Below are 23,458 nucleotides of genomic sequence, written 5' to 3'. Positions count from 1 at the left end.
CCAGCCTACTTGGTGTTAGTTCGCTCCACCCTGGAGTACAGCTCAGTTGTCTGGGACTCATACTTATAAAAGGATATCAACAGACTTGAGAGAGTCCAACGCCAAGCTGCAAGGTTTGTCTCCGGTGACTACAAATCTAAAGAAGAAGGCTGCGTCACAAGGATCCTGAAGGACTTAGACCTACCATCACTTAAAGACAGACGGAAGATGATCCGTCTCACTTTTTTCTTCAAGTAGGTGGAAAAGGTGATTTTGAGATTATGATTATACATTTGATTATATTAGCTTTTCAAGTAGATCTCATCACTCTTCTCACAAAACTTTTTACAGATTCAAAATCGGATGAAAACATTTTTTTTTATTGAGGCTCAAAGTTACAATTTTTGACTTTTCGCGGAAGAAAGGTTTTTTAACACTTTGAAAAAGCCATTTTTGGTGTTTTTTTTGATGCCATATTTCTTTTCATATCAAACCTATCAAAAATAAAGATGTAAATTCATGAAATACATCTTTAAGGCTAATTATGTTTCAATTTTCACATTTTTGTAATAATTACAACGATTTCCACAGTAACTGCAAAATACATAGGTTTTCTCAAAAATTCCATTTTGTCAGGGCGATTTTGGTCAATTTTTTCATCAAAAATGGTCTTGTGCATGTTATATCTGAAATATTGAACCTGGTTGTTATGCAATTTATAAGCAGTAGCTATCAAGTATGATTAACAAAAAAAAAAAAAAGAGTAAAAATATATATATGCCTTTTCTCAAAAGCTGGATATATGTTCATTTTTGAACAATTTTCCGCGGCACACAATTGCCTATTTTTGGGGCGTTTTTGGGACATTAATAAAATAAGAAGAAATGGAGATACACAAGTGAAATTATGGGAATATGTCAAAAAGTTTGTGAATTTTTAAAATTACTTATTTCCAATCTGCCATATATTATCACAACTATGACAACCAAAATTGAAAAAAAATGCAATTTTTGACCATTTTCAATGCTATTTACCATAACCCAAAAGGTCATCACCACATTTTAAAGTAAGCATTTTAAAATATTTGAAACCCATGTAATATCAAATGATATGGATTGTGTAAGTTTGGGAAAAATATGAAGGAGTTTGGGCTGTTACCATAGCAACCACATTTATTTTTTTCCGAAAAGCATTATTTTCCAATAATCATGACATCAATATTGATAATTGACAGAAGCTATTGGACAAGATTTTAAAAAAATAAATAAAATCAGAATATTTATATGTCTTCTCCCAAGTGCTGGAAAGGAGTTCCCTTTTGAAGAACATTCTGCAGTAGCTAATTGTCCATTTTGGACATTATTAAGACATAAATAAAATATGAAGGAATTAAGATCTTGAAGAGAAATTTTGTTTACAAGTAAATATGTTTGTGAATTTTTAAAATTACTTATCTTTACTCTTGTATATTACTTAATATTTGGTTGTTATAGCAATCAAAACGAAACCAAACACCCCAAAAAAGGCAATGTTTTTCCATTTTCAATGGTTGAATGGTGTTTATCCTGACAAACCAATTATCACCACATTTTAAGTACAGTAGCAGAAAGCATTTTAGCATATATTTATAGCCCATGTAATATAAAATATTAAGAATTGTATAATTTTTGTTGAATCTTCGGAAATTAGTGATTAGACTGTATAATATGGTTTATTTCTAAATCAAACATTTTATTGGTACTTGGTTTAATTGCAGTACTTCATGTGCATGTAACTAGACAAATTATGTGCGTCCCAATCAAACGCGCCCATCGAGGGAGTTAACTCTAATGTGTTTACTTTTACAGTCAGAAAAACCGCAACTGGCGGTCTCATAGAATTTTCATGTAATATGTGTATTTGTGTAGTTCTTATCAACAATAAACTTTAAAACACAGCGTGAAACATTTATTTCGGATCTTGTGTATACAGGAGTACACAATTTTAGTGAATTATTAAGGATTTTGGATGGTTGTCATAGCAACCAAATAATTTTAAAAAAGGACCACTGTTGTTTCATTATCATTGTTCTCAGCAATCGTTGCTTACATTATTGTTAGAATTCTGCTTTTACATATTATTTTCTAATCAGAAGATAACATTGACCAATAAAAAATTATTCTCTAAAGACTAAAGAGTAAAAGTAGGTTACTCAGTTGATAGGCTATGGTAGGCCTAGTCATGTTTATAAAGGCCTAGGCCTAAAAGCTAAAATTTAACTCAAAGAATTGTTATGTTTTTACTTCACTTTTAAAAATTTCTATTATTCCTTCAAATCGGTATATTTTAATCAATGTAAATAAATATCAAATCAAGGCCTAAAGGCCTTACGTTTGTCGGTTCTTTCAACTTGTTTAACGTTTAACTGGCCAACAAATAATATGTGATACTCGAGGTGTTAAATATAGTTTCTTAAAAAAACAAAGAATTAAAATTATAATAATTAGTATGACAACTGTTATACAATGCTAAATTATTTAATAAAACGTTTTGCGAAAATTGGGTATCCGTATCAATACTAAGTGATAGTAATTAGTAATATTGACATGACTGACCTAATTGAAATTCATAATCTATGTCGGTTCCATCATCTCAAACGAAATGTTGTAAATTATCCAACGGCAAATCCAGAAATTGAGCCATTTTTCAAACTCTTTCAGCTAGCGTTAATTCTTTTGTTGGTCCAACTTTATTTGGGTATAGTATCACCCACGTGTTTGTGGGCTATTCTGGTTCGAATATGCACCCAGGTGATACATATGTACATATGTAATATTTCATACATATGAAAGAGCTAGGATTGGGGGTGTATAGCTCGTTACTGGAGAAGTATTCTGGTGAAGGCGGTCACTGTTCATTAAAAGTCCAATTCCAAATTCATTTCAATATTACTTTATATACAGTTTTAAAAATACATTATTTACAAATTATATACAAGGCATTCGATCTCCTTGTCTGTGTGTCTCTAATTTCATCTGCCCTCTTGTCTGTGTGTAGAGGTCTTTTAAAGTAACTAATTTGTATACAGACAAAAGGACAATGATTTCAACAAATCAAATTAAAGATAAAATATTGTAACACATCAAATGAAAAGAAGTTAAATAAATATATAAATTTCATTGGTTGAAAGTTTCATAGTGAAATATAATTTATAGGATCTAATAAGCTTTAAGCCATAAAGAATTAAAAATTGACACTTGATTGGCATTGATCAGACTGCATTGTTAACTGTATCAATCTTTGCTCAAGGTTTCTCTTAATAAGCCTACTGGCATCCAAAGATTATAAAACAGTCAAAGCCAATCATGCTTTTAGGCAATTACTTTTTATAGACTTTAAATCAAAATATTAACACTAAAAGTAAAGAAAGACCAAATGATAACCTTACTATTAGCTATATTGTGTATATACTTTAAGAAATAAATTCTGTATATCTTTAAAATAAAATTTGAAAAAGAAGTAGAATTTAGTATCACTATTCGGTGATAAATGCCCCCGTCCTGAAAAATTCATGTGTCCTCGCATGATATATATACACAATATACTTGATGAAATTATTAATAATTATATAAAAGAAAAACATATGCTTATAATTTAATATTTGTATAAAATTTTGTATCACAATATATTGAGTGGATTATGTTGATATATGATTATACAGGCTAAAGTCACTAAGGTAATCCTTTGTTGTCGCCTTATGTATAATGCATCCTTGTCACATACATAAATATCACTTGCAATAATTATGAGAAGAAAAAAAAAATTCCAATTAAATGTTTTTCAGTCAGTTATTGAACTGAATCAAGATAATAGAATATGAAAAGTCAATGATAATTAAGAGTCACATAATAAAATATTAGCACAATAATGAAGAAAGTTTGAAATTTTTCACTTTTTAAAGTATGCAACATTGAAATATTTATTATTTGTGGAAATAATTGAACACATTATTTCTGGCAGTAGTTGATAATTGATTGTTTCCAATGCAGAACACATTCACATTAGATATTAACATGGTTATATAAACGTAATTTCTGCTGTAACACACAATTATAATGCTTCCGCTGCACTTATACACAAATTTCATCAGGTACACACTTTTCATCTTTGGCAGTTTCTGGAACGTTACAATTTACTGGATCAGGGATTACGATTGTAAGGTCCACCACATTCATCTTATTGATCTAGCACATTTTGTTGTCTGGATACCTTGAAGTTTATCTGGTGATGAACCATGTGCTGGTACTTCTTCTTCTTGACATTGGAGAAATCTCACTTGGTTTGACAAAGTCAACCTTGTCCAGGATTGAAGATATCAGCTTCAAGCTTCTTTGGTCCAGTCTGTTATCAGAGATGTTGCTCAACAAGATTAAACCTGAAATATCTCTCGACCATCTCATATAATAACATTCAATGTGTGACAATAAATCAATTATATTAAATAATTTTGAATCAAAAGAATGTGGTCATTCCCTGTACTCAACCTGACTAAAATGTAATACCAGTCTCACTTTCCGTTCCAAATATAATCGTGTATGTCTTCAAGACTGTGCAAAGGCTCAGAAGATACTCTATTCTTTTATTCCTTATTTCATATAGTATTATTCAATATTTCGGTTATTACTATGATCATTTCTTATTCTTATATGATCATTTCTTATTCTTATATGATCATTTCTTATATGATCTAATTTATTTTCCTATTCATTCTCATATATTATTTATCATCTAATATATTGTCACATGTTATCAATTCTTTTATTTAATTTCATGTTATAATTATTAATCAAAAAAAATTTGGGGGGTATATTTCACAAAATGTGAAAAAAGAAACCAATTTATATTTATATATATACATATCATTCAATATAATAATCATATTCAGAACTTCTATTTCCTATTAGAAGAAAAAACATAATAGTTTTGCTATTATCTTATGTTTACCATTTAATCAAACTTTGTAAAAGTTTGTAAAATGATTACACAGTGCTTTACACATTGATCGTCACCAATATGGCACATCGCTGGCATGTCAGTCAAAAATGGATGGCCAGTCCACCTTGCCTAACAAACCTTATTATAGCTATATAACAATAATTATAAAAATAATTTAGACACACAGACCTATTTCTTTGTTAAATGAAAGTAATATAATCTAATTAATATGTGGAAATTTTGAGGGTGTCAATTTTAGTCGCTTTTTACGACACGCAATTTAACCAAACGTTGGGCCTACTCTTGTCCCCGGTCCCACAGGGGAACAAAGTCACTATATCTATTTTTCGTAATTACACGAGTTTTCTGTATATATGCTAATAACATTCACATACTTTTTTTTTTCTCTTTTAAAAATTCTGCCCATGAATCTATATACAATCATTGTCTTGTTTTGGATAAACATAAAATATAGTGCAAAGAATATCTCTTTGAATTTCCTAATTTGAAACATGGAGAAAAATAGCAGTGTTGAAATATTTACATATTTTTTATCAGTGGTTAAGAATTGACTTACAGAACACTTTAAATTATTATTTATATACATATTATCATTTATAGTTATAACATTAAAACAAATTGGCATACAAAATGAGTTTAAGAACTCCCTATACCTTACATCATTAATTATTAGGTTTTTATTTACAATGAAATTTTTAGGATTTCTGACTTTTGAGGAATCTTTGGAAACTACTGGTACTGAGTCTTGTCCAATACATTTTAATTGATTGACTTTCTTAATTGACAAATCATTACCAATTATTATGTCATAATTACTTGAAGTAGACCTTATGATATAAAATTTATGTAATATGATTGTGTCAGAAACTTCGAAATCAAGTAAAACAGATCCTAAAATTTTGACAGCTTGACCTTCACAAGTAATACTAACACCAGGGGTTATTTCAGATGGCAAGATTTCTGTAGTTGGTCTAATTTGATCTAACAGTGTCTCAGAGATAAAAGATATGCTTGCTCCTTTGTCAAAAAGGCTTTTAACAATATTATTACCTATAGTGACAGTTACAAAATCTTTGTTCAGGAAGGCAATAGCATTTTTATCGGTTTTTAAAGACTTGGTATTACTATCTAGTTCTTTTGAGTGAGAATAACCCATCTTAATGATTCTGACTTAGGTTGAAATCAACTGGTAAATAAGTCTATCATCAAATAAAGAATTACAATTATTGTCACACACTAAATGTAAATTTTCGAGAATGGTACAAGAAATAGTTGATTTAACTTACCAAACTAATTCTCTGATCTCATATGAACCAAATCTAGGAATCCACTTGTATCTCCAATCTGTTCTTGACTGTCTTTGTTCAAACCATTAGATCTTTAGTTGTTCTCGCTTGGCATGTAAGAAGTTCCAAATCTTGAATTCATCTTCCACCATTATATCACCCACGTGTTTGTGGGCTATTCTGGTTCGAATATGCACCCAGGTGATACATATGTACATATGTAATATTTCATACATATGAAAGAGCTAGGATTGGGGGTGTATAGCTCGTTACTGGAGAAGTATTCTGGTGAAGGCGGTCACTGTTCATTAAAAGTCCAATTCCAAATTCATTTCAATATTACTTTATATACAGTTTCAAAAATACATTATTTACAAATTATATACAAGGCATTCGATCTCCTTGTCTGTGTGTCTCTAATTTCATCTGCCCTCTTGTCTGTGTGTAGAGGTCTTTTAAAGTAACTAATTTGTATACAGACAAAAGGACAATGATTTCAACAAATCAAATTAAAGATAAAATATTGTAACACATCAAATGAAAAGAAGTTAAATAAATATATAAATTTCATTGGTTGAAAGTTTCATAGTGAAATATAATTTATAGGATCTAATAAGCTTTAAGCCATAAAGAATTAAAAATTGACACTTGATTGGCATTGATCAGACTGCATTGTTAACTGTATAAATCTTTGCTCAAGGTTTCTGATATTTTCTGGTTTCATTTCCATTCGTGTGCACAGAAATGCTGTAAAATTGGGCTTGAATAATTCAGTGAACAGCGAATTTATGATTTCAGTGCATTGAAACATTCATCAATATTACAGAATTTTTCAATTCTTGAAAAATGTTTGGTGTTAAAAGTAGAGACGTGTGGTCGCTGGGAGGAAATTTCCCTTCGATTTTTTTTATTCCTGTCACATGGTTATAAAAGCGCGCGAAGATGAGTCACGTGATGTAAACACAGTCGGCCCTGTGAAAGGCGTGAATAAAATGGAATTACTATCGTTATTTATTTTCAGGCAAGTCATTTATTCATATAGCATAACGATTTCTTCATAAATAAACATCGAGTTGCATTTTGACCTAAATTTACAGCGAATATGAGTCAGAGGAACTTGAATGGATTTTTCTTCTCATGTAGAATTGACGTCATAACAAGGCAAAACTACGCTATTTAGTTTTGACAAAATTGCCCATTGTATACAATTTTCAAATGCTCGGCGGCGGTTCTTAAAATGCTCCGATTTTGTTGATTTTAATAGCATTGAAACGACAATAAAACAAACTTTCGATCGGTCGGGGGTGCTATATTGGCAAATCGCTTCACAAAAAGATTAAGTGAATTGATGCGTTCAACTTACAAAAAAGGCATGGTATTTCGAAATGCAGACAAAGCACCCCCGACTGATCGAAAGATCGTTCAATTATCTTTCTAATGATATTAAAATGAAAAAATAATATTAAAAATAGGAACCGCCGCCGAGCACTTGAAGTGAGGTACCCTCATTTCAAAACGTAACAAAAATTTTCAGCGTAACGTCAAAACACGGGGAAATTGACGTTTTTCAACTTACGTTTATGAAATTAATAAAATGAACACATATATAAAAATTATATCAAACAAAAGAACAGGATTTTCCCAAATTCAAATTCAACCTTCATTATGGTGGAATGGTGAAATATTTAAAAGGTTTTTAAAATCGGAAAAAAAATTGTGACCTTTAGCAAAGAATCCGGCAAGCTAAAAATGCCATTTTTTCGAACAATTAGGGGCCATAATCCAGGAAGTTAAGTTACCCGATTATCAAATGGATCCATGATCTTAGCGTGTAATGGTGATATATTCACACATTTTTTTTAAATGAGATAAAAATTGTGACCTCTACAAGGACCACAAGCTAAAAACGCGATTTTTTGTACAATCAAGGGCCATAATTCAGGAAGTTACTATCCGATATGCCGAATATCGAAAGGAACCAAGATCTTTGGGTTATTAACTTACATTTCAAGTTTCATCAAAATCAAAAGAAAATTTGACCTCTAGAGGGTCCACAACATTGATATACCATATTTTTTACACTATTTGAGTACGAGGGACGGCCATTTTGTCTGTCAGTTTTGGCCCAATTTTCATGAAATTCAAACTCAGCCGTCCTTAGGGTTTAACGGTGATATTATAGTACGTTTAGTAAATCGAATACAAATTATGACCTCTATAAGGTCCACAAGCTAAAAACATGATTTTTCGTACAATCAGAGGCCATAATTCACGAAGTTATGGTCCGATATGCGCGAATATCGACAGGAACCAAGATCTTTCAGTTATAAACTTACATATCAAGTTTCAACAAAATCGGATAAAAATTGTGACCTCTATAGGGTCCACAACCTTGATATACCATATTTTTACGCTATTTGAGAACGAAGGGCGGCCATTTTGTCTGTCAATTTTGGGCCGATTTTCACGAAATTCGAACTCAGCCATCCTTCGAGTTTAACGGTGATATACTAAATTGGATAAAAATTATGACCTCTATAGGGTCCACACGCTAAAAACACGATTTTTCGTACAATCAGGGGCCATAATTCAGGAAGTTACGGTCCGATATGCACAAATATCGAAAGGAACCAAAATCTTTGGGTTATAAACTTACATTTCAAGTTTCGAAGGGTGGCCATTTTATTGTTTCATGGAATCAAGGGATGAATAAACTACTAAAATACAAACTTTCAGAAGCTTCCTAAGCTGGCTTTTGGACAAATATTACCGTAAACATACTAAAACCATGGGGGGATCGGTTGAGGGTAGGCTCATCGCGCACACAATAACTTATAAAATAGCTTTGGTGGCTCCCAAGATCTTTATTTCACCAAATCAACAGATGGATAAGATATGAACAGGCCAATTTTCATTAACTTTCTATGTTGGCGTATCGAGTTATACCATCGCAAAGTTCCCAGCACCTGGATTCGAGGCTGGGTTCGCGGGTGCAATAAACAAGGGGTACGTCCACACTGCATCAAAAAGCACTCCAAACTGGCATTGGAGGCAAAATGTTTTGTATTTCACAAAGTCAAGGGATGAATAACTACTAGAATACAAAAATCCAGAAGCCTCCTATGCTGGCTTTTAGAGATATATTACCGTAAACGTACTAAATATGTGAGGGAATCGGGATAGGGTAGGCTCGCTGCGCACACAATAACTTCTAAATTAGCTTTGGTGGGTCCAAGATCTTTATTTGACCAAATCGACTTTCTATGTTGGCGTATCGAGATATACCACCGCAAAGTACCTAGCACCCGGATTCGAGACGGGTTTCGTGGGTTCAATAAATAAGGGGTACGTCCACGCTGCATCAAAAAGCACCCAAACCAGCTTTGGTGGCAAACTGTTTTGTATTTCACAGAGTCAAGGGTTGAATAAACTACTAGAATACAAAAATCCAGAAGCCTCCTATGCTGGCTTTTTGAGATATTTTACCGTAAACGTACTAAAAATTTGGGGGAATCGTGTTAGGGTAGACTCACTGCCTAACTTCTAAACTAGCTTTGGTGGCTCCAGGATCTTTATTTCACCCAATTGACAGGTGCATAAGGTATGAACATGCCAAATTTCATTAACTTTTTATGATGGCGTATCGAGTTATACCACCGAAAAGTTCCTAGCATCAGGATTCGAGGCGAGGTTCGTGGGTACAATAAACAAGGGGTACGCCTACGCTGCATCAAAAAGAACCCAAACCAGCTTTAGTGACAAAATGTATTTATTTCACAGAATCAAGGGATAAATAAACTACTAGACTGCACAATTTCCGAAGCCTACTATGTTGGCTTTTCGAGATATATTACCGTAAACGTACTAAATATGTGGGGGAATCGGGTTAGGGTAGGCTCACTGCGCACGCAATGACTTCTAAACTAGCTTTGGTGGCTCCAGGATCTTTATTTCACCAAATAGAGCCTGGACATTGAAGACTAACAAAATCGAGTACTGTCCCCTTCTAATGACCTCAACCTTATGGCTTTATCCCGTAAATCATTAATTTCCGTCATAGTCCGGACTTTTTTCCGTATGCAAATGACGTTCGTCGTAGATCCCATATAAGGTATATGTTCTACTATGCAAGGTTCTATTATGCATTTGTCTATTATGCAGAATGCAGAAGTGTAATGTGCAAAATAACTATTCTACTGTATTTTGTATTATTGAAAAGTGTATTCTGTATTTTAACACTGTGGCATTGGTATTGTTGAGCAATGGAAATTGTAAAACTAAAATACGTATTTTAAACTACTGACATTTGCAGTTTGCACCGTGAACAATGAAATAATATTGGCAACGTTATCCTTCCATAGTAACGGTGATATACTAAAACATTTTTTTAAATCGGATAAAAGTTATGACCTCTATAGGGTCCACAAGCCATAAAACGTGATTTTTCGTACAATCAGGGGCCATAATTCAGAAAGTTACGTTCCAATATGCACGAATATCGAAAGGAACCGAGATCTTTGGGTTATAAGCATACATTTCAAGTTTAAACCAAATCGAATAAAAATTGTGACCTCTACAGTGTTCACAAGCTAAAAACATGATTTTTCCTACAATCAGGGAGGGAGAGAGAGAAATGGGGTTTAACGTCCACTCGACACAAACTAGGTCATTTCATGATTTAAACATGGTTCAATTTTATTTCAATAATTCACTTGCCAATATCGAAAGGAACTGAGATCTTAGGGTGATAAACCTATATTTCAAGTTTCTTTGAAATCGGATAAAAATTGTGACCTGTAGACTGTTCACAAACAATTGTGGACGGACAAGGGCGACAACAACATACGTCCACATGACCAGCAGCTGCCAGGCAGGATACGCCCACATTTTCGAGAGATGGATAGAAAACATAGACGGACGGACAGTGGCGACGACAATATACGTCCACATGACAATGTGGGCCTATAAAAATGTGGGCGTTTAAAAACCATTAGAATTTGTTTGGTTTTTATAAAGTTCTGCCCCATGCTAACTTTTAGTATACGAAACTTTTAACATTCATTGAAAATCAATATACTTGTTCGTCTCAAGACCTTAAACTCTGTGTATCAATCTGAAGTCAATCGGATGATAAATTTAGCCTCTAGAGCGTAACAAGATTTTTCAAAGTGATCAAGGGCCATAACTCTGGCAGCAATTATCAGCAATTGTGACATTTACAGGGTCCACAACCTTGATATACCATATTTTTACACTATTTGAGAACAAAGGGCGGCCATTTTGTCTGTCAGTTTTGGGCCGATTTTCACGAAATTCGAACTCAGCCGTCCTTAGGGTGTAACAGTGATATAATAAAATCTTTTTTTTTAAATCGGATCATAATTATGACCTCTATAGGGTCCACAAGTAAAATACGGGATTTTTCGTACAATCAGGGGCCATAATTCAGGAAGTTATGGTCCGATATGCGCGAATATTGAAAGGAACCGAGATCTGTGGGTTATAAACATACATTTCAAGTTTAAACCAAATTGGATAAAAATTGTGACCTCTATAGTGTTCACAAGCAAAAAACGTGATTTTTCGTACAATCAAGGGCCATAATCCATGAAATTACAGTCGGATACATGCCAATATCGAAAGGAACCGAGATCTTTGGGTGATAAACCTATATTTTAAGTTTCATTGAAATCGGATAAAAATTGTGACCTGTAGAGTGTTCACAAACAATTGTGGATGGACGGACAGACAGATGGACAGGGGCGACGACAATATATGTCCACATAAAATATGGGCGTATAAAAATATAGTTGAAAATCATGTAACAAACAATTCCAAATGTTTTAAAACAGTTGCATGTAAACTGAACTTTATAAACACTCTTTCTTCCCAAAGACAATTATTGATTGGAACCACCTGGATGATAGTATAGTGCGCGCTCCATCAAAAGAGAGGTTTACATCAGCTCTTTCAAGACCCACTTCAGTTCATTGGTGAATTCGTACCTTAGTTTCCGGGGGTTTCTACATAGAGCCAATCAAACGATAGATAACATTTTTGTGATTATTATGGTGCGTGATACTCCGAGATAAGACAATTACAGCCGTAGAAAACAAGATTTATCTGTTTTACTGACTGAAATTTGCTAAATTTCAACTAAATATAGCCTACATTTTTTGTGGCATCATCAAGATTATAAATATTTGACATATTATCATTCAAATTATTACGATTTTAATAAATCTTAGCTGACTATAGCATGCGGATTTCAGTTTTAAAATTGGTATTATCGATTCTGAAGGAAAAATACTGCTTATGACGTCACTCAGATATGACTGAAAAGCACTTATTTTGGTGCCATGACACGCATTGACTGCTATAGAGCATTTTGGTTACATTATTGACGACGATCTCAGATTTTAAAATTCCATAACTTTGGATCTAATTAGAATATTTTAATGAAATAAAATTTTTGAGGTAGCATATTATGTATATTTTCACAAAATATTTTTTAAAAAAATTTTTCTGCCATTTAAAACTTTGACCTGAAACCCCTATCTAGAGTGTGCACAAGCACGGACGGACAAACAGGGGAAACGACAATATACGACCACATTTCAATGTGGGCGTATAAAAAAGAATGTAAATATACATACCTCACTACCCATACCCAATGTAATCAACATAAAGAAGAAGAGAAAAGACCATAAAGGGGATATAGGTAATCTTGTTACAACATCAGGAAATACAACAAATGCTAAACCTGGACCTATAAATAGTTATAAAAATAACACAAATTATTTCTGATTGTTCCAGTATAGAAAATTTTCATTCTTTTATACTAGTACAATGTCAAGTGGTCAGAACCCAGAAGGTATAGCAGAAAAAAAAAACCCAAGCGGTTGCCAAGCAATATACGCCCATATTTAGCAAGAGATGGACAGAGAACAAGACAACGAAACATACATCCACAGCAGCTAAATCGTTCAGGCAGTCAACAAGTGTTGTCACATATTTTCTTCTTTTGTCAGTAATGTGAACATTTACAACACATGAGTAGTAACCCATGAAGTAATTATCAGAAAACATTAGATCTTTAAGACCAAACAAGGCAAAAAATCTAAATTTCATGTACGTATAGCCAGTGGTTACTATATCCACTTTACGGCATGTTCACAACAATCTGATTAAAATTAATTCTGCTGTTAACAATTAAAGCTACAATTTCATATTTTTAAGTTATATTTTTAAAATTTTTTTAAAATAAAGCCTTAAAATAGATGGTATCCATAAACAGTCCTACCTTGTTAAAGAATAATCCTGTTAATCCTATAATTCACTATTGCCAGCTGAGAAATTGGCAAAAATATCATTTTCAGCTTCAAATTCAAACGTTTGATCATAGCTATTCCATGGAGGTGATATGAAAACAAGGGAGGTAATCGTGTTATTATTTCCTCTGTCAATGATTTTTAAGGGTGGGAAATAATGCCCATGATCGTATAATAGTGAGTTGATAACCTATTGAGCAAAAGACATAGAAATAATTATGTTTTGACTTTCTTAGAAAATATGAAATTCTCGCTTTAAGTATCCGATATGCCAAAACGCTTTTCAATTTTTCAATTACGACCTTAATCCGGTTGATTGGCTGGTGACATCACAGGCACTACACATAGTATAAACATTATCTATACAATATCTCACTGTGTGTACAATCTAGCACTATCAATACACACCACCAGTTGACAAGCTTCTAGTGACGGTCCAATTACCATGTGACTGGCCTGATCATAATCACCAAATTATTGTCTTACATTGTTATGGATTAGACATGAACCAAGCAATTAACGCATTTACCAGTAATTTGGATAACCCCGTAATACTTGATATCACAAACTATTCTCTGTAAGTACAGAAATACAAGGTGCCAGTCATTTGTCGATATATTCATTATTAGCTATATATAAAAATAATAACCATTTCTATACACAAAGAACAACTTTTGAAATTCACAGCGAATATGGAATTTTCCGATGACTATGCATAACAATAGATCACCCTCATTTCTCAGCAAATCAACGCTGGGAATCTTATTACCATGTACGGTTCCATGCACTACTGGCGTAGTAAATGAGGTTAAACTTTGGCGCGAAAATTGCACGGGATTCATGGACATGAATATCAAATACATTTGATCATTCATGGAGTTCCGGATGCTGTTTGGTGAGTGATTAAACTGTCAATGTAATTGTAAAATACCTTTATTATAAAAAAAGTTAAACGATGTTAGACATTATATTAGTGGCCATAAATGTGAGAAACTAAGTTAAGGCTTGTGTTTAATAAGCAGTTGCCCCCTCTTGCATCGACTGCAAGATGACAAGAGGTAAAGAAGGCTTGGCGATGGGTTTGTTTTGCCAAAATAAATAGTTGCTGTCCTTATGGTATATGGAATAAATATGCCAAGTTCCAAGATGATCCATTCAGAATTCCAGTCTGTAGACAAAAAACACAAAAATTGGCGGTGGCTCTGCCCCTAGGGGGTGGAAATGAACCAATATAAATAACTACAACCCTATGATGGATCATGCCGAAATTGAACAAAATCTGTTAACACGTTCGCTGCCGACCCCTGTTTGAAGTGCCGACCATTTCCGGTATTAACTCATATGCCAGCATACGACTCGTAGTGCGGCACTGGCTAATGGCCATTTTTACCGGATGCCGACATACGACTCGTAGTGTGGCACTGGCCAATGCCGATTTCCACGAGATGCCGAGATACTAACATTGAATAGCTATATTATCGGTACTATTTCTTTTCGTGTTATTGATGGCTTTCGATATTAGTAAGCTTCCAAGGTCGCGCATGCTCAGTGAAAATGGCGGGCTCAAGGCTCGCATGCTCGGTGAAAATGCTCATGGATAGCGATACTGCAGATCATGTATCTGATGATAGTAGTGGTAGTTATGACCCTTCAGACCCAGATTCAGAGGATAGCGAAAATAATGACATTGATGACGGGGCTGGTGGTGCAAACTCAAGACTCTGAAGATACGGGAGACCCCACAATTTCGTCTAGTGACTCCACAAGGTCAGTAAAACAACAAGTTACACACATTTCCTTCATCGAAAAGCTTGAAAAATAATATGTATATGTGTGTATGTGTGTACGTATATGTATATGTAGGCTTATTGTATATGTATGCATGTGTACATGTATGTGTATGTAATTTGCGATATCCGTTCATTGTTAATTACATGTATTTTGTTATATAGCTGTACACCAATAGGCTGTACACCTATCATAATAACATTATTTTGGATGCATTCAACAACACCATGGAAAGGATCTATTATCCAGGAAATGAACTTGCCATTGATGAGTCTATGGTGTTATGGAGAGGGTGTCTTGTTTTCCGCCAATATATAAAAAACAAGAAACATAAATACGGCATCAAGCTCTATGAGCTGTGCGAATCACGAGGACTTGTACTTCGTGTGCAGGTATACGATGGAACAGCAACAGCGGATCCTGAAAATCTTGGCCAGACTAGCGATAGTGATGAAGCTTCTGCAGGGTTACCTTGACAAAAGAAAATGTTGTCTTTACTGATAATTTCTACAATTCGGTGTCTCTGACCAAGAAACTTAAAACACGAAAAACCTACATCTGTGGAACACTGAGACAGGACAGGAAAGAGAATCCCACAGATGTCATCAATAAGAAGCTGAAGAAAGGAGAACACATTTGAAAAAGATCCGGCTGTGTAGTAGTCTGCAAGTGGAAAGATAAACGAGATGTCTTGACCATTTCTAATATGCATCGCATTGAGATGATTCAAGTGCAGAATCGCCATGGCAAGGAATCTCTAAATCCAAACCTGGTGCGTGATTATAACCAAGGGATGTCTGGAATTGACAGGTCGGACCAAATGCTGTCATACTACAGCGGATTGAGGAAAACAATACGTTGGTACAAGAAGCTCGGGTTGCACGTCCTAGAGATCACCATACTGAATTCAATGATACTGTACAATGATAACAACAGAGAAAAGAAGACAATGTTGCAGATGAGAGACGCCATTGTCAAGCATCTCATCGGAGAAGATACCCTGGAGAAGCTACAACGACTAGCTGGCCCTGAAGAGATCCAAGATGCACCTGGTCATCAGAGAGATGCTAGACCTCTACACTACTTAGATTATATCCCACCAACCGAGAAAAAAACCCACCCAACTAAGCCTTGCAGAGTCTGTACCGCAAAGAAAGTACGCAAGGAGACATGATTCTACTGTGCGGAATGTAATGTCAAGCCCGCTCTTTGTTTTTGGTCAATGTTTCAAAGACTATCATTGAAATCAGTAGGATCTAAATTGTGACTACTGGACAATTGTAATGATTGTACTGGCATCAGTTCATTTGTATAGACAAAAATCAAGTTGGTCAAACAAATAAAAATTGAGTTATTCTAATAGGTATTTGTATTGCAATGTCACACTCAGTCTGCCGTCTGTAATTGGCCAAGTTAGCCCTACATCATAACCTGAGACCTCCAGCAAACGTTCTTTTTCAGTGCCGCATCATATAATACAGTTCATCACCATTGCCGGGGATTTATATTAATATACGAAGTCAATAATGTTTTCTACGAGTATACTCGTAGCGGCACAGGCGCGGAAACCATGACTACCAGTATACTCGTAGTCGGCAGTCATCGTGTTAATAATTGGAACCTGTAGAGTATTTACAGACAAAATATTAACAACAAGCCAACAGTGAGGCTGATGTCCCCCGCCGAAATCCCCAAATAAATAGATGACACATTAATTAATCGCACATCTATTTTTTTCAAAAGTATCGAGCAATCAAACTGATTATCAACTATACACTAAGTTTCATCACTATCTATCAGATAGAATCAAAGTTATCTTGTCCCAAAGCATCGACCAAGGAAATTACTTATCTATGCTTAGCTTTAGTTTGATATGTTAATCATTGAACTCAGTTAAGATGAACATCTACATCAAGTTTAAACATTCTACCTCAATTAGAAGCAGAGTTGTTATGTTCCTAAATCTTGACCAATCAAAATGCTCATTGCTCCTTAGCCTAAGCAGACAATTCTCGTCATCGAACTTATTCAAGGTATTGATGTAAGGAAACAATTCACCAAGTTTAATCACTCTCACTTAATTAGAACATCTTCGCACTCTATCAAGGCATTCACCTCATAAACATCTACACCAAGTTTGAACATTCTAGCTCAATAAGAAGGAGAGTTATTGTGTTCCAAAGTCTCGGCCAATCAATTGCTTACCCTGAGTAGAAAATGTTCAATATCGAACTTAGTCAAGGTATTGATGTAATGAAACTATATACCAAGTTTCATCACTCTCACTTAATTGGAGGAGGGTTGGATGGCTGAATGGATAGCACGTGCGTGCTGCGTTGTATCATACGGTCTGTCATTAAGTCAACTGGCGGGGTTTCAATTCCCCGGTTGTACGTGACAAGGAGTAGGGTCTCTTGGTCTTCCGGTTTCCTCCCACCGCTAAAGACCCCTACGCGCAAGCGAATTATTGAAATAGTTTGTGTCGAGTGGATGTTAAACCCCATCTCTCTCTCACTTAATTCGAACTAAAGTTATCGTGTCCCAATGCATCAACCAATTAAATTGCTTATCTCTACTTACCCTAAGCACTCACACTCCTTCAAGGCATTGACCTAATAAACACCTACACCAAGTTTGAACATTTTACCTCAATTAGAAGAAGCGTTATTGTGTTCCAAAGTCTTGGCCAATCAAATTGCTTATCACTCTGCTTACCTTGAGCAAAAAATGCTCATTATCGAACTTAGTCAAGGTATTGATGTAATGAAAACAGACACCACGTTTCATCACTCTCACTTAATTAGAACTAAAGTTATCGTGTCCCAAAGCATCAACCAATCAAATTGCTTATCTCTGCTTACCCTAAGCAATTGGCAGTTCTCGCTATAATAGTTAAAAACTAGATAGTGTAACGGTAATTTGCTGAAAATTTCAGTCAAATTGATCCACTATGAGCCGAGAAAGAAGCAGGTGAAATTTTTGCATAGTCTCGGTCATCATTACTAAAATCACTTTATAAACAGCATAGTCTTGATTATCCAATTTTTCTGATTTAATTATCAACAGCCGTTAGCGGCTTATAGGAATCTAATCCAGCCAACATCGAAGGCTAGCCTTGACATCGAGACTTTATTATGGTCTGGATAAGTTAATTAATGTCTAATTGATAATTTAGATAACATTTCAGGACTAAAGAAAGACTTGTAATAAGCAGATTTTGCTCTTGCATAATGCATGTTTAAGCTCTGGTTTTATAAATTAGACATGACTACATAGAAAATAGAGATATTTTGCAAATGGAGGGAACTGGAGCTTTAGACAAATCTCATATTCCGACACATGGAATATCAATTCACAGAATTTCATACTCTGATCACAGTAGCTCGGCAAGGCAGGGTCGCTACTCCCTGTAAGGTTTGCACAACAACCTTTGCCTACCTCAATTAGCTGCTGTATGTTAAACAATAAACTTATACATCAGAAAATAAAATACTATAATAGGTTAATGTTTGTACAAAGTTTCAAAAAGATTTCTTGAACAGATAATAAAATATGCTCCAGAAACAAAATCAGAACGGAAGGCTGGATTTCAGAAAATAAAATAATGGGTAAAATTATTTTAAAGGTATCTTGAACAGTCAAATGTGTTGCCATGGAAACACATAAAATTATCAATTCTGAGAAATTCAAAATAAGTGCCATGAAGATATCTTGAACGATTTATGAGATATGCTCCAAAACAAAATTGTACACCAAAAACTAAGTCAAATTTGTTTCCATGGAAACACAAAAAATATAAATCTCAGAAATTCCTAAATAGCAAAAGGCACAACTACTGTAATAGGTTGATGTGTGTACAAAGTTTCAGAAAGATATCTTGAACGGTTTATGAGATATGCTCCGGAAACAAAATTATACACCAAAAACTAAGTCAAATTTGTTTCCATGGAAACACAAAAAATATAAATCCCAGAAATTCCTAAATAGCAAAAGGCACAACTACTGTAATATAGGTTGATGTGTGTGCAAAGTTTCAGAAAGATATCTTGAACGGTTTATGAGATATGCTTCGGAAACAAAATTGTACACCAAAAACTAAGTCATTTTTGTTTCCATGGAAACACAAAAAATATAAATCCCAGAAATTCCTAAATAGCAAAAGGCACAACTACTGTAATAGGTTGATGTGTGTGCAAAGTTTCAGAAAGATATCTTGAACGGTTTATGAGATATGCTCCGGAAACCAAATTGTACACCAAAAAATAAGTTAAATTTGTTTCCATGGAAACACAAAAAATATAAATCCCAGAAATTCCTAAATAGCAAAAGGCACAACTACTGTAATAGGTTGATGTGTGTGCAAAGTGTCAGAAAGATATCTTGAACGGTTTATGAGATATGCTCCGGAAACAAAATTATACACCAAAAACTAAGTCAAATTTGTTTCCATGGAAACACAAAAAATATAAATCTCAGAAATTCCTAAATAGCAAAAGGCACAACTACTGTAATAGGTTGATGTCTGTGCAAAGTTTCAGAAAGATATCTTGAACGGTTTATGAGATATGCTCCGGAAACAAAATTATACACCAAAAACTAAGTCAAATTTGTTCCATGGAAACACAAAAAATATAAATCCCAGAAATTCCTAAATAGCAAAAGGCACAACTACTGTAATATAGGTTGATGTGTGTGCAAAGTTTCAAAAAGATATCTTGAACGGTTTATGAGATATGCTTCGGAAACAAAAGTGTACACCAAAAACTAAGTCATTTTTGTTTCCATGGAAACACAAAAAAATATAAATCCAAGAAATTCCTAAATAGCAAAAGGCACAACTACTGTAATAGGTTGATATGTGTGCAAAGTTTCAGAAAGATATCTTGAACGGTTTATGAGATATGCTCCGGAAACGAAATCGGACGGACGAACCCCATTTCAATATCCCTCCCTAACTTCATTCGGCGCGGGATAATAATCCAGAACCATATTCGGCTCAGCAATAAAAAGACAGACAAATTGTTGACAGGTAAATATGCCAGCTTGTTAACTAATAATAATTTTATTATTAAATTAAAAGGACATTAATACAGATCATACAAAGATAGAAAAGTGTTACTCCCATTCTTCATGTTACTTGGCTTGGCCTATTCTTTCCAAATAAATTTTTCCACTGAAAATTTGTTGTTTTGTCCTGCTAGTCATATCAAGGCGAAATTTCAGGGTAGGCCTAAATATTCATCATTTAATTTCATGTCACAAATTTGGTGAGGTTCATTGAAAAACTCTGATATGAAATAGCATGTTTTGATTTTTGATGCTGGTGTCATTTAAGTGGAATCATACTGCAATTTCAATGGATAAGCTTACATCTTGTAAATATTACTTCAAAAATATGTAAAATTCACTTTAGGCCTATATAGACACACCACATTATTACATTTTATCATCAGTCTTTAAGCTTATTACTTCTTTATTCTTTTACAGCTACATTCCTGAAGAAGAAAAAAAATACCAAATGGCGGATGTTAGCAGAGGACGTGTCATATACTATAAAGGCGTAGATTACATAATATTTTATGTGATTTCACTCTCTGCAAGGTCTGTCGCTTTTTGGTTCAGAACATACATTGTAAAACTGTTTGCATAATAATATCTAGTCATTTAGATTTAGCTTAAACACTGTACATGTATTTTTAAATAAACAATATTACTTACCGGTATCTACTATCTTGAAGTGTATTCTTTCATGAAATATCAAATTGTGTTGTTAATGTTGATGCGGATTAATGCAACACGATCATTCTTGTCACCTCTTAGTCGTCGCGTTTCTTCATTGTTGTGTTAGTGATGTACATGGTGAAAAACTGAACCCCGCCATTTGACAGTGTAGGGAGTTCAATCACATGCCCGACAGCAAGGGAGCATTAGCCTCACATCCTACAAATTAAATCATCATGATAAAAAGAAAATCTCGGCATGTTTTCTCTATCTTACTAGTTGAAAGGAACATAATATGGGGTGGCCTAGCCTATTATAGACATGCAACTGAACCAGTTATAAAACGTGTATATTCGCTGCCTAAAGTTTTGGTATTTCACTATGTAATTAGTATTACTATTAAAAGTCACGACAGTAAAGTAACTTTGTGTTTAGGATGGCCTACTAGGCCTTATAGGCCTTGTAATCTACAGAAGTACATATAGTCAACCTTGGTGTTCTCTAAATTTATATAAAATCCAGACCAGACTATGCTAAACAACTATGATGATCCTTATTAATTTAAATATTAAAAGTTTTAGGACCGCAGAATGGCATACGTTGTATATGCCCCTCCCCCTTCCTCATTACGCTTCACTCACTTTTATTCACTCAACCATGCTTACATTTACCGACATAAGTGATAATAAACAAATAGAATTTGCTTACCCAGTCTGGCAGCAACAATGTTAGTCTGTTACTTCCTTTAAACGAAATAAATATGGTTTCTCGTTCTATCTCTTGCCAGTTCAGACTTCAGTGACACATTGATGCTTGATCTGTCAATCGCCTAAAACAGGTTCGTGTCAGGAAAATATCCTTCATTATAGTACCCGGGGCACTGCTTCTTTACTTCAAACTAACACTTCACTTTTCTTTCAAAAATATTCCAAAAATTTAGCGGGAAAGTCCAAAAGATTGGCACAAGATTGAACGTCGTTCAACCATCGCCATGCTTGTTAATGTCTAAGGCGCATCAATATTGTCTAAGGTGACGTCATTATAAAAAGTGGGAGGAGCTACAGGTCTCTGACGGAAAGGTCAATTGATCACATTCTAATGATTTCTGATAATTACTTAATGGGTTATTAATTCAATTGTAATCAGATTTTCATATGTTGTAAAATAAAATTGAAATCATCGATCTGGTGTTGTTTTTCCCAATTCAGCATCCTGGACCCTACATAACGCCAGCCTTCGTCACACCCGAGCATGGTGAGGGAGGCTTCAACTAAATCAGATGTTTGTTATCCCCTTTTATAGTTCATTTCTTAATCTAAGGCAAATTGTCAGTGCCAGATTTACCATTCTACAATCCGTTTGGTTCCATTTTCAGAAATCATGGATTTTTTATTTTTTGGGGCAAGGTCGGGTTCGTTACCATGGTTACTACACGATACTGGAGGTTGTCACCCATGCTTTTTGTTGTAGACACATCAGCCAGGCATGTTTCCTAGAAGACTGAACTAGTTATTCTAATTGTTGCTAAGGACTTTTGGTGAAAGTTAGAGGGTAATTTTCAGTCATTTTTCTGAAAATACACTGTGGAAAAAAAGCTCCGGTTGTCATCACAAAAAGTGTCATTTCTCAGTCAATTTTCAAGGTATCAACAAAATTTTTGCAGTTTTGTGAAGCTTACAATATACCATACCCAATAATAGAAACATCTCATTTTTCATTTTTTGATGCAAGAGCCTGGTTTTGATGGAGCTGCTCACAATTTTCAGAAAACCATTAGAATTTGTTTGTTTTTTTATAAAGTTCTGCCCCATGGTAACGTTTAGTATACGAAACTTTAGCTGTTCAAGTCATAAAGATTCATAGAAAATCAATATACTTGTTCATCTCAAGACCTTAAACTCTGTGTATCAATCTGAAGTCAATCGGATATTAACTTTAGCCTCTAGAGCGTCGACAAGATTTTTCAAAGTGATCAAGAGCCATAACTCTGGCAAAAATTATCGGAAATCACTGGAAATCAATAGGCTTCTTCGTCTCATGATCTTAAACACTGTATAAATTTAAAGTCAATCGGATATTAACTTTGACCTCTAGAGTGTCCACAAGATTTTTTGAAGTGATCAAGGGCCATAACTCTGGCAGTAATTATCCAAAATTGCTGAAAATAAATAGGCTTCTTCGTCTCATGACCTTAAACACTGTGTATAAATTTAAAGTCAATCGGATATTAACTTTGACCTCTAGAGCGTTCACAAGATTTTTCAAAGTGATTAAGGGCCATAACTCTGGCAGTATTTATTGGAAATCGCTAAAAATCAATAGGCTTCTTCGTCTCATTACCTTAAACACTGTGTATAA

The 23,458-nt window shown here is 34.3% G+C and overlaps 1 protein-coding gene across 3 annotated transcripts in view; it reads right to left on the bottom strand.

The window, feature by feature from the left end:
- Positions 1 to 23,458, bottom strand: part of LOC126825385 (sodium- and chloride-dependent glycine transporter 1) — a 337,837-nt gene that overhangs the window by 64,722 nt on the left and 249,657 nt on the right. For all 3 annotated transcript variants that reach the window (XR_007681937.2, XM_050555001.2, XM_050555002.2), the window contains one exon: positions 12,917 to 13,029. Coding sequence is in view for 2 of the 3 variants with exons in the window: in XM_050555001.2 (XP_050410958.1) it covers positions 12,917 to 13,029 (113 nt within the window). In the remaining variant the exon portion in view is untranslated. The remainder of the gene's footprint in view (positions 1 to 12,916; positions 13,030 to 23,458) is intronic.

This window comes from Patella vulgata, chromosome 6 (genome assembly GCF_932274485.2).
Source record: "Patella vulgata chromosome 6, xgPatVulg1.2, whole genome shotgun sequence".
Taxonomy (NCBI): Eukaryota; Metazoa; Mollusca; class Gastropoda; family Patellidae; genus Patella; species Patella vulgata.
The sequence above is the reverse complement of the archived record's forward strand: the minus strand, read 5'-3'. Positions and strand labels throughout refer to the sequence as shown.